Source organism: Mchenga conophoros, linkage group LG4, assembly GCF_057382185.1.
Source record: "Mchenga conophoros isolate Kocher_MC1m ecotype Shallow Benthic linkage group LG4, M_conophoros_male_GT1.1, whole genome shotgun sequence".
NCBI lineage: Eukaryota > Metazoa > Chordata > Actinopteri > Cichliformes > Cichlidae > Mchenga > Mchenga conophoros.
Window position 1 is genome coordinate 1,521,852 of NC_140529.1, and position 12,838 is coordinate 1,534,689.

A 12,838-nucleotide genomic window follows, 5' to 3' on the forward strand; every position below is an offset into this window, starting at 1 on the left:
CAAAAGAAAAGCCGACCGAACAAACCACAGATCACAAAAACGAGACAAAACGGATGAGCCCCCAAATCATGTTACATGACCGTAACAAGAGCGGGGTGTCCCGTGACTTCCCACGCCCAAACAGACACAGCCACAGCATCGGACTTTTAACAATGGTTTATTCACAACAATGGCACTCAAGGTAGTGGGAGTGTATAATTTCGGGGTCAGCTAAGGCCAACACAACAAACAAAACTCAACCTAGGCTTTGGTTACCCTCTGACCTGTTCAAGGAAAAGAAAAGAAAGAAATAACACAGTCTGACCTCCCTGGTCTAAAAACACAGGAGAAAAGAAGGCTTCCCAAAATAATTGGCAGCTCACCCCTACTTGCTCCGCACTTCACACACATGCCCGACCTTTTAACTAAATACTATGGCTACGGCCGCTCCGTCTGGACCTGAGGCAAGTGCACGGGAAGTCTGCCACACCCCCTGCACCGCAGCTCTTCAGTCGCCCTTTTATAGTTCACGTCCACAGCAGGAACCAGTTACATCAGGCCGTTCTTTAGGGCCACCAATCACAGCGACTGCACAGGTGAATTTGCATACACGCATTAAGAAACAAATAACCCACCAACACACGCACATAACACATGACATTGACAAAGGAAGAAAAATTGGATCAAAATTCATACTTGCAATTTGAAACGCACACACAGCCAGGAAACTTGAGCGCAGAGTTTTACGCAGTTTTTTTTCTTTGTATCTGTAACCAGACCTTAACAAAAAAATGTGTAACTTGTATAAATATTTTTTTACAAAAACACACACACACAAATTCTCAATTATAGATGCACTTGTTAATGTTTGTACAGTAATCTTTATGTTAGTTTACCTGCTGGAAACTTCTCAGAATGATGCTTGCTAAACAAACACCATTTCAGTTTGTTAGCTAATGATATAATGCAATAGGAAATCATTACAACCATTCTTGTTTCCTTGACAACATTTATATTTTAAATACTATTAGCACTTATATGAACTAATATTTTTGATTGATTTCAGTTTTATTCTGACAGTTCTACTGAGTAATATTAAAAATAGATTTGGTTTTGACTTGAGCAGGTGAGGTACTGGAGCCTGAAGAGGAGATTTGCCCACAGGAAGCACAGATAAGAGTTGTTGAAATAATTGTTAACTAATCAGAGAAAAGTTGGTAAATCAGTTAACAACCAAAGTAACCCTTAGTTGCAGCCCTAATGACATAAAGTGTAGACAGCCATCACATGCAGACTGCTTCTTCAAACAGCTGTGAATGAGTGGCTTGCTCTCAAGCCGCTCATTCAGTGAACTCCAGTGTGGTGCCGTGACAGGATGTTACCTGCGCATTGAGTTCAGGTGTGACATGTCCACATTGCTAACTATTGCACAGTCAGGGTTAGTGGGATTATAATAGAGTGCGCATGCGCCAACCAGCGTGCAGCCTGTTATAGTCGCTCCTGCTTTTTCTCTTAGTTTAGCTCTTTTTTCCTAGGTATTCTTTTTTTTCTGACTTGTATTTTCATCCGTTTATTATCTTTTACTCAATCATGTGGATTGAGAGAGTTTTTGTTCTTCTGGTGGCCGTGGAACTGTTACTTTTATCAAGGAACGGGACCGCGGCACATCTCCTACACTCACGGACTGTTTACTCCAGAGATCAGCTGATCGCCCTGATGCCGGCCGGCTCGCTGGCCAGGCCCGCAGAAGTACCAGCTGAAATTTGGAGGAAAACACATCGGGGATGCAGAGGTCAAGGACAGAAGAGAAGAAAGAAGGAGACAGTGAGACAGCGGAGGCTCGAAGCGAGGAGGAGGAGGAGGTATAAACCGTGTCTGCCGTCTATCGTGATGGGAAATGTGCGATCGTTATCGAATAAAATCGACGAGCTCTCAGCACTGGTACGGAGTCAGAGGGAATACCGAGAGTGTAGCCTGATGTGTTTCACCGAATCATGGATGCACCAGGACATTCCCGATGAGAATGCTTCTGTGGAAGGCTTCCACACTTTTCGGGCAACAGGGACAGCATCGCTAGCGGTAAGCGGAAAGGAGGTGGGCTTGCTGTTTTAGTTAACAACCGGTGGTGTAACCCTGCCAACATAACAATAAAAGAAAGGATTTGTTGCCCGGACACTGAACTGTGTGCTGTTGGACTCAGGCCATATTATTTACCCAGGGAATTCTCTCACGTCATCTTGGTGGCTGTTTATGTTCCTCCCTCTGCTAACCCCACAGCTGCATGTGACACTATCCACTCTGCCATAGCTCGGCTACAGACTCAGCACCCGAGTGCCTTTATTGTGATCTCGGGTGACTTCAACCATGTATCACTGGACAATACACTAACAACATTCAGACAATATGTGGACTGTCCCACCAGGGGAGAGAAAATTTTAGACTTATGGGGCGATCGTGGCTCAAGAGTTGGGAGGTCGCCTTGTAATCGGAAGGTTGCCGGTTCGAGCCCCGGCTTGGACAGTCTCGGTTGTTGTGTCCTTGGGCAAGACACTTCACCCGTTGCCTACTGGTGGTGGTCAGAGGGCCCGGTGGCGCCAGTGTCCGGCAGCCTCGCCTCTGTCAGTGCGCCCCAGGGTGGCTGTGGCTACAATGTAGCTTGCCATCACCAGTGCGTGAATGGGTGGATGACTGGATATGTAAAGCGCTTTGGGGTCCTTAGGGACTAGTAAAGCGCTATATAAATACAGGCCATTTACCATTTACCATTTACTTACTGTATGCTAACGTCAAGGATGCATACAGCTCCTCCTCCCTCCCCCCACTTGGTAGGTCAGATCATAACCTGATTCACCTCATCCCCCGCTATGTGCCCATTGTGAGGAGGGAACCTGTGACCACCAGGACTGTTAGGAGGTGGTCAGAGGAGGCAATAGCGGAACTACAGGGCTGTTTCGAGGTGACCAACTGGGAAACACTCTGTGAGCCTCACGCCGAGGACATCAATGGGCTTACTGAGTGTATCACAGACTACATAACTTTCTGCACCGACTCCATTGTTCCAGCTCAGACTTTTCATTGTTACCCCAATAACAAGCCGTGGGTGACTAAGGACATCAAAGCCCTCCTCAACAACAAGAAGAGGGCTTTCAGAGGGGGCAACAAAGAGGAGGTGAGGAAGATCCAGGTGTTACTAAAGGACAAGATCAGAGAGGCTAAGGACAATTACAGGAGGAAGCTGGAGTGGAAACTCCAGCAGAACAGCGTGAGAGAGGTGTGGAGGGGCATGAAGACCATCACTGGATTCAGGCCAACCAACAGCAGGGGAGCTGAGGGAGGTGAGAATAGAGCCAACGAGTTGAATCTGTTTTTCAATAGATTCGACACCACAGTGTCTGCTCCCACCCCCACAACCTCACCTGTAGTCAGCCTGGAATCCAGAGCCACACCACTGTGCCAGCCTCTCTCTTCACATGGCGCTGTTGCCTCCTGTGAGATTCCTGACACCCCTCCCCCACCCATCACCTTCACTCAATACCAGGTTGAGATGCAAATGAGGAGACTTCACTCAGGCAAGTCTGCTGGACCAGACGGAGTGAGTCCCCTCGTCCTCAAGACCTGTGCCCCCCAGCTGTGTGGAGTCTTTCATAAACTGTTTATGCTGAGTCTGAGTCTGCAGAGGGTCCCGGTGATGTGGAAGACATCATGCCTTGTCCCTGTACCAAAGACGCCACGTCCCAGTGGCCCCCAGGATTACAGGCCCGTGGCACTGACCTCCCACATCATGAAGACCCTGGAAAGGCTCATCCTGGACCAGCTGCGACCCATAGTAAGACCACATCTGGATCCCCTTCAGTTCGCTTATCAGCCTCGTCTCGGAACTGAGAACGCCATCATCTACCTGCTCAATCATGTCTACACCCATCTGGACCAGCCAGCGAGCACTGTGAGAGTCATGTTTTTTGACTTTTCCAGTGCTTTCAACACCATCAGGCCGACGCTCCTGGGTGATAAGTTAGCAGCGATGCAGGTGGATGCTTCTCTGGTGTCCTGGATTGTTGATTACCTGACAGGAAGACCACAATATGTACGTCTCCCACAGTGTGTGTCTGACAAGGTAATCAGCAACATAGGGGCACCACAGGGGACTGTCCTCTCCCCCTTCCTCTTCACCCTCTACACCACAGACTTCAGCCACTGCACAGAGACCTCCATCTTCAGAAGTTTTCTGATGACTCTGCGGTGGTTGGATGTATCAGCAGGGATGATGAGACAGAGTACCGGGCTGTGGTCGACTCCTTTGTCACGTGGTGTGAGCAGAATCATCTGCAGCTCAACGTGGCAAAGACCAAGGAACTGATCGTGGACTTCAGGAAGACCAGGAAACACTTGACCCCTTTTTCAATCCAGGGGGTCAGTGTTGACATTGTGGAGGACTATAAATACCTTGAAGTACACATTGACAATAAACTGGACTGGGCTAAAAACACCACAGCACTTTACAGGAAGGGCCAGAGTGGTCTCTATTTTTTGAGGCGACTGAGGTCCTTCAACATCTGCCAGAAAATGCTGAGGATTTTCTACGAGTCTGTTGTGGCCAGTGCGATCCTCTATGCTGTTGCATGCTGGGGGAGCAGGCTGAGGGTCGCAGATGCCAACAGACTTAATAAACGAATCGGTAAGGCCAGTAATGTTGTGGGGATGGAGCTGGACTCCCTCAAGGTGGTGTCGGAGAGGCAGATGCTGTCCAAGATAAAGACAATGTTGGATAACACCTCCCACCCACTCCATGACATGCTGGTCAGTCACAGGAGCACGTTCAGTGAAAGACTGAGATTACCGAAAAGCACCACTGAACGACACAGGAAATCTTTCCTGCCTGTGGCTCCCTGTACAACGCATCCACTTAACACACTGTTTGCTGCTACAGCTACACATGTTTCTTTTCCAGCTATTTATTTATGAGTGACTTATGTATGTATGTATGTATGTATGTATGTATGTATATATATGTATATATTGTACTATTCTTAGTTAGTGTATTGTCTGTCTTGTTAATGTTGGTTTATGTTGGTTTATAATGGAGCACTGTAACAAAAAAATTATTTCCCCCAGGGATCAATAAAGTATTCTGATTCTGATTCTGAAGTGATTGTGAAAGACAACAGCTTAGCCGTGAAGTGGTCTGTGGATGCTGATGTGCAACTTTCTGTAGAGCCAATCACTACAGACCTCCGAATGTCAAGTGGCCTTCAGATTAACTCAAGAACAGAGCGTGGAGAGTTTGATGGAATGTGTTTCCATGGCAACTAGCTGACTCCAAGACTTGCATCCTGACAGGTGGTGCTTACCTTTAAATTCTATTAGACTGGTCCTCTGTTTGCCTTATTTCATGATTCCACCTTGGGCCAAATTTGTCCTCTCAGCCATAAAAGAATCCGGGTTCACGGCACCAAGTATTAAATTCTGTTCTTTTATCTTTTATTCTTTTACTTGACAGAGAAAACACGACTCAGTGTGGTCAATTATTTATGATTATTTTATTCAATCATTACTTTCTGGAAAGGGATGTGCACAAGGCTAAACCCTCTGCAGATCTGAAGCCTTACAGGCCGGATATATATAATATAGTCTGCTGTTTTTGGTACTGAAACGTCACACATAGTTTGTGAACAAAACAACTTCTTCTGGCCTGACTTGATTTGTGTGTGTGTTACTTAGTTATGTTTTTCTCTCTGCACAGTTTCCTATTTTTGCCCAGTATTTCAGTCTTGCTCACCACTTGTGACCTTTCACACACTTTTTAACTGAAAAGTAGCATCTTTAATCTGCTGGCCTACCTAAAACAATATAAAGACAAAATAAGCACTAAGAATATTTATTTATTCCGTAACAGCACAATGCAAAAGGAGGGCTGACATCATATTAAACACTGTAAATTAAGAATGGGAACAACCACCAGTTCATATTGTTTAGAAGCCAAAGGCTTGTTTTTAAGAGACATGGGATTGAGGGAATGACGTGTTTGCACTGCAGTTTAAATCCAACAACATCGAGCAGTTAAATCAGCTCTGAAAGAGTTCATGAAGGAGTTTAACAGCTCACCTCTCTGCAGCAGACGCCTGTTTGACTTTAAAATGAAGGTCTGCATCTTTAGACTCATCACTCTTTAAGGACACACAGCTGGGTTCAGGTCCAGGTTCAGCATGTCTCCCAAAGATCCTGTTAGACAGAGAAGAGAAGAATAAAGGTCTTCCTCTGATACTGAGGCTCTGTCAGGGTAGGTTAAGCGTACTGCCTCAATGATCAAGAGCTGGGCCAGAACTGCAAATATTCATTTTCCTGCTCTCAGAGATACTGTATGAGTTACTCTGAGGAATCATCTGTACTGTAGACATGTCAGTGAGTTACCTCTCCCTTCCAGCTGCAGGTGAAAACAGATGGGATTTTGGAGGACTCATCTTCAGATGCAATAGTTACTTTTCAAGTAATTAATTACTTTTAGAATGTTGTAACTCAGTTACTAACTCAGATACTTTTTAAAGAAGTAACTAGTAACTATAATTAATTACTTTTTCAAAGTTACTTGCCCAACACTGCTTATTAATAACTGAAAACTGGTATTTAACTCAGTACCAGGATCAGCACCAACACAAAGCTGGATGATGTTGTCCCAAATTATAAATAAAAGATGTTTTTTTTACACTCTGATGATGACGAATTCATACAAAATAAACAGAGCTGTAGTAAGGCTTTCCTCTAACGGCGGTTGTGTTCAAATGTTTGAACAGATACTTCTGTGTCCATTAAACTCTGATTAAGTCCCTCAAAATGTTTCCTTAGCAGTACAACAGGGCTGAAACCAAGAAAGTGTCCTTCATATTAAAATTGTAAATTTAAAATGTTAATTTCATGAATTTTAATCTTAAATTGTTCCGTTTTTTTTTTTGTTTTTTTTGACCTCGCACAGAAACAAAGCTATAGACCACTCTGACAGAGACTCTCTGTCTTTAAGATCCCCGTCACTATGGCAGGAAACAGCTGAACCTGAGACGTGCTTTTCTCCTCTGAAGAGGATTCAGATTTTCCTCAGCAACACCGCTCATCTTAAAGCTCTGGTTTTGTTCTCCATGGAGAAGAAAGGAAGGAGAGAACTGTACCAACTTCTCATTACAGCATGAAGCTTAAACTTATTCAATCCTTCCCAATTTAATGATATTTATTAACTTACAAATCAGTGTTCATCGATGTAACACATAAGCAGACAGGATACATTGAAGGACACCATCGTACAATACACCCTGTGATCTAAACTCCTCTAAATCCTGTAAAAATGTTATATTTGTTTGTAAACTGAGTTTCATTTGGAACATGTTTTAATTCAACAATTCCACATTTTACTAAAAACATGGATACAGAATAAATTCAGCTGCTGTAAAGTCCGATCTTTACAGTTAATATAACTAATATAACTTTCTATTACAGAAAATACATTTTTTTTTAAACTGGTTAGTTTCTGGCTGCACATTTTTCCTTTCATTTTACTAGTGCTGATGTGAGTTACATTTTGCATCACTGATATGCTTGTTAATAATACAAGACAGTTCAGCTTCATGCTCATCCTTCTTCACTAACTGTTGTCTATTAGAACAACGAATTTCTTATTGTTCATGAAATTTGTAGTTTCTTCTACTCCCTCTCTGTTAATCAGTTTTTTCTAAGTCCATACATGTCAGAGAGAAGTTTCTATTTGTCTATGAATGTTTCTGGTCTGATGATAAAAAGTATTTTGGGTTTTTTTTCTGGCAGAATGGAAAAAGGTCTGTCATTTGTGAAGTGGTGTTATTGCTACTTTTCCACACAGTGCCTGGTAGGTTTGGACCTGAATAAATGACATAATCATTTAGGTGTGATGAATAAGCAAAAAAAAGAAGAAGAAAAAAGAATTTGCAGACCAGGAAACAACATCAAACAGTTAATTTAAATCAGACGCCAAACTGACATCAAAGAGTTCATGTTACTAACAGCTCACCTCTCTGCAGCAGACAGTGGCTGGACTTTAAAATCAATGAACTCATCTTTAGACGCATCACTCTGTAAGGACACAGAGCTGGGTGGAGGTCCAGGTGGGTTTCTGATAATTAAGATGGAGCAGTGATGTGAGTGCTGAGCTGTGACATGGAGAAGAGTCATGGACAGTTAGAGATGACAGTTAGAGATGGTCATCTCACCTCTGAGCTTTGGTCTGGCTCTCATGTTCCCCACACAGAGTGGTTTTAGAGGGAGGGGCTCCCTCCTCTCTGTCCTCACACTGATCCATGCTGCTGAATTCACATCAGCTCACACACACTTTCTACCTTCACCTGCAGAGGAAACACAAATCATTCATGTGCACATCAACTGAGAGCTGCAGAGGTCGTGTCTGATGTGTTGGATTAACATCCATCTGAGACACAGCTTTCATCAGTTCACTACAAAAAGTGTCACAGAGCCGCGTTCAGCCTCCAAATCCTCCATTACTGTAGTCCTACAAAGCAGCAGGTCAAACATGGCTGCAGAGAGCAGCTTTATTTATGTAACAATCTCTTCAGGATCATCAGCAGGGGAGGAGTTAGAGTGGGATGAAAAAAAGCTTCCAGCTGGTCAGACATCATGTCAGGAAGTGATACACACTTTCAGTTTAATCATACTTCATAAAAAATGCCCAAATAAGCACCCAAAGGAGTTCTACAATGTCTGCCATGCTACTGGACATCCGTTTAGAAGGATTTGAGCCAATGAGGTTCCAGATTTCAGCAGCTTTTTGACTAACACAACACATCAATGACAACTTCCTACTGTTGTTATTTGCACTTTTTATTTGTTATCACTGCACACCGTCAGGACTCAGTGAGAGGCTTATTTAAGGGAACAGGAAGTTATTTTAATGTAAACCATTATGTGTTCCACCACATAACATTGCCACCCATTCTATTTGTGTTCAATATTTACTGCTGATGTCTTCCATTTGAAAAGATCTGAAACTAGAAGATCAAATAGATCTGATGAAGAAATGTTGCTGCAGACAACACTTGAAGCCGGAAGTGAAAAACCAAGCAAAAACAGGACTGCATAAATCCATCCTACAGGATTATTGGAGACTGACAGCAGCACTCAGAGGGAACCAGCAGGGGGCGCTGAGTCCTGTTAAATATTCTCCATGAATTCGGGAGAATATTTAACAGACAAACATGAACTCTGATCCTTCATAAAAAAAAACTTCAGAGTCAAACTGGAGTCCAGCATTTGAAGCAGGTTCTCATATCAGGACTCCAGTTTGATGGTTTTACTGCGAGCCTGTTCAGAGTCCACATGAACACTGAGTGTGACTAAACATCACAGCACAGTCACACTTCCTCTGTTAAAGAGGATCAAACAGTGGCAGATGTGTGAGGAACATTTTCTTCAGCACAGTCTGATGAAGACGCCCACACAGACTGATAGTCTGATGTGATGATGTGAGGAGAACAAACCTGCACACTCTGTTTGAAAGGCTCTGAGCTGGATGTTGGAGACTTTGTTGTTGCTTTGGAGTCTTTATCAAACACCAGACGTCAGAGAAAAAACAAGTCTTTGTGTGTTCTCTGCAGAAACACGCTAACAAACAAAGAGCAGCTGCTCTGTGACAAAGAGGAAACCTCAGAGATGATGAGCTCACCCGAAACCCTGGCTGATTTTGACCCACACATTTTCACACCTTGGCTCATGTGATTAGGTAGAGGATCATCAGGGGTCCTTTGTCCCTCTTTGGGGGGAAACTCCCACGGGGTTTAAATCTGGGACTCTCCACCATTTTACCCTAGAACTGAAGAAGCTTCTCGGATGAGAGGTGAAACGTCTTCAAGCAACCTAAAGAAGTCCAGACGCTTTTCTTTCCAATCTCCTTAAAAAACCTCAGAGACTGGAATGAATCAAAGTTGCACTTACTCAGCTTTTTCCCATGAACTTCTTCAATCTGCAACTTTCAGCTGTTTGGACCAGGTCTGTGTAGAAACAGAGAAATTCCTCTGCTTCTTCTCCGTCACCAGTCCTCTGTGTCTGCAGGCTGCATCACATTAAACACTTCACACCATCAAAGAGTCTTATGATCTGGCTCACAGGTCAAAGATCAGCTACCACACTCTGATATATAACCTACACTGTTTATAGCAATTCGCTAATAATTTTCAAAAGTGTACAGCCTGAATGTGGGTGTGTCTGCAAGCTTAAACAATTTAAACATTAAACACTTCAAACAAACTATAAAAGAGTCTGAATCTGCAGCTCACAGGTCAAAGATCAGCTGCTACTCTCTCATGTGACTTTAGATCATCGTACCTTCAACAAATGTGCATCATCATCTTGATCTTTTCACTCTATACACATTTCACTTGTACTTGTGCTCATGATTGAATATATTATCCAGCAGTTACATAAACTTGACTCTATTCATCATATTCCTTCATTTCTGCTGCGTATCAGTGCTCAACAGTTTTTCCACTGCATTCCATAGCTTTATTTTCCAGTCAGCATATGTGACCACTGTATTTCAGATGTTGTAAATAACAGAAGTCATCAATTGGGAATGGTTGGTTATCTCCTGTAGTTGTGTATTAGCTAGCTTTAAGCTCCAGCTAATACACTGTTAGCTAAAATTGAATGTTTTAATTCCTTCCATTTCTCAAATATTCCCTCAGTTCATGGGGATGAGGTAAGTTCAGAGTTTGAAATAATGTACCTAAGATACATGAAATGTTTGACACTCTTTAACTTGTTTTCTCTGAAATGAATGAGATTCTCAGAATCAGAATCAGAATCAGAATCAGAATCAGAAACTTTATTGTCATTGTCATGAGAACAACGAAATTAAGAATGGTCCCCGATCATTGCATCATCCCTAGCAATATCAAAATATAAATAAAACAATAAAATTCAATAAATAAAATAGATAGAATACTTAAAATACTAATAAGATATAACAGTAAAACATTCACATACATTCCCACACACATGCTTCAGACCGTGCATAGATTAACACAAGAGTGGCGTGATGGACATTTTTTTGTAGTATTCAGATGTGTTATTGCAGTTGGATAACAGCTGTGTTTGAGTCTATTAGTCCTTGCTCTGATTGCCCTGTACCGTCTGCCTGAGGGCAACAGTTCGAACAGGGAGTGGCCAGGATGTGAGGTGTCTTTTATGATGTTTTGGGCCTTTTTAAAACAGTGGGCGTTGTGTAGAACTTCCAGTGTGGGGAGAGGGCAGCCAGTGATCTTTTGGGCGGTGTTAATGATCCCTTGGAGTGCTTTCCTCTGAGCCCCTGTGCAGCTAGTGTACCAGATGCATATGCAGTAAGTTAGAACACTCTCAATGGTGGCTCTGTAGAAGGACACCAGCAGTCTCTGTGTGATGTTATTCCTCCTGAGAATTCTCAGGAAGTACAGTCTCTGTTGGGCCTTTTTCAGCAGCTCGGAGGTGTTCACACTCCAGGAAAGGTTCTCCTCTATATTGACTCCCAGGAAGCGGAAGCTTGCCACCCTTTCTACACAGTCCCCATTTATGAATAGTGGTTGGATCTCTGCCTTTTTCCTTCTGAAGTCTATTATGAGTTCTTTGGTTTTTGAAGTGTTGAGGAGGAGGTTATTGGCCTTACACCATGACGTCAGCTGCTCCACCTCGTCTCTGTACGTAGACTCGTCTCCCTTGGAAATGAGCCCCGCCACTGTGGTGTCATCTGCAAATTTCACAAAGATGTTGCTGTGGTGGCGAGGAGTGCAGTCGTGTGTGTAGAGAGAGTAGAGCAGTGGACTGAGCACACAGCCCTGGGGTGAGCCAGTGCTGAGACTCAGGGCTGAGGATGTGTGATGGCCAACTCTGACTCTCTGTCTACGGCCCGAGAGGAAGCTATTGATCCACATGCAGGTGCTGTATGGAAGCCCCAGGTCTTGTAGCTTGGCCACCAGTTTGTGTGGAAGGATGGTGTTAAAAGCTGAGCAGTAATCCACGAAGAGCATCCGCACATAGCTACCATGCTCTTCCAGGTGAGTTAATGCAGCATGGAGTGCATCAGTTACAACACTTACAACGACACATGTTTACCCACACTGAGGAGAGACCTTATCAATGTGACCTGTGTGAGAAGACTTTTAAAGCTAGTTATAGATGAGCTGCCTGTTGATGAAGCAGTTGATGCCGTGTTTCAGGATCCTGTTGCATCAGTTCTATCCCCATCTAATCAACAAGTGGGGCAGACTTCTCTTTGCCCCCATTTCTTTGACTTCCTGCATACATGTAATATTGTGTCCCAGTCACTTCCATTGTGTAACACAATTGACAAATTTGGTTTAGCATTTTCAGGTTCTAACGTCGATGGTCCCTTAGTCAGAACTTGTGACATTTTGTCTCCATTGGTATGTATCTCACTAATAAACTGTAGACCAGCAATAAATGTCAATATAGAGTATCAGATCTGTCATTTTGTCACAGTCTGCCGTGGCAGAGCGTGGGGTTGCGGGGAAAGTATGACCCAAATACAGGACTCTGATGAATGCAGTGTGTTTAATTACAGTGAGGTAAATAGTACACAACAATTGATCCCCATGTGTCCCCGACTCCCGTGCTCTTCATCTCTGCTTCCTAGTGTTCATGTACCCGGTGCTCGCTGCCCCCTCATTTCCGCAATCCTTTTGGAAAATACAGAGGCAGCCATTGGTACATCCACCACAGCAATAAACTCACACTTCTAGCCACAGTTGTGCTGGGAAACTGAAGTCCCACACGACAATCCAGTGTTGATGGGAGCTCAGCAACTCTGCTAAGTAGCTCCCCTGGTGAGGTTGATCAG

General features: G+C 43.6%; 1 protein-coding gene across 6 annotated transcripts in view; it reads right to left on the minus strand.

The window, feature by feature from the left end:
• LOC146575232 (NLR family CARD domain-containing protein 3-like) overlaps nucleotides 1-10,072 on the minus strand; it is a 45,756-nt gene extending 35,684 nt beyond the window's left edge. For 4 of the 6 annotated variants that reach the window (XM_085269843.1, XM_085269842.1, XM_085269840.1 and 1 more), the window contains exons 1-4: nucleotides 9,943-10,072; nucleotides 8,208-8,339; nucleotides 8,009-8,110; nucleotides 6,082-6,198 (exon numbers count right to left, since the gene is read on the minus strand). In XM_085269843.1, the coding sequence (XP_085125969.1) occupies nucleotides 6,082-6,198; nucleotides 8,009-8,110; nucleotides 8,208-8,296 (308 nt within the window). In that variant the 5' untranslated portion in view covers nucleotides 8,297-8,339; nucleotides 9,943-10,072. Of the gene's footprint in view, nucleotides 1-6,081; nucleotides 6,199-8,008; nucleotides 8,111-8,207; nucleotides 8,340-9,673; nucleotides 9,693-9,942 lie in introns of those variants that run through there. The other 2 variants (XM_085269841.1, XM_085269844.1) reach the window with 2 other exon arrangements.
• Nucleotides 10,073-12,838: the final 2,766 nt, after the last annotated feature.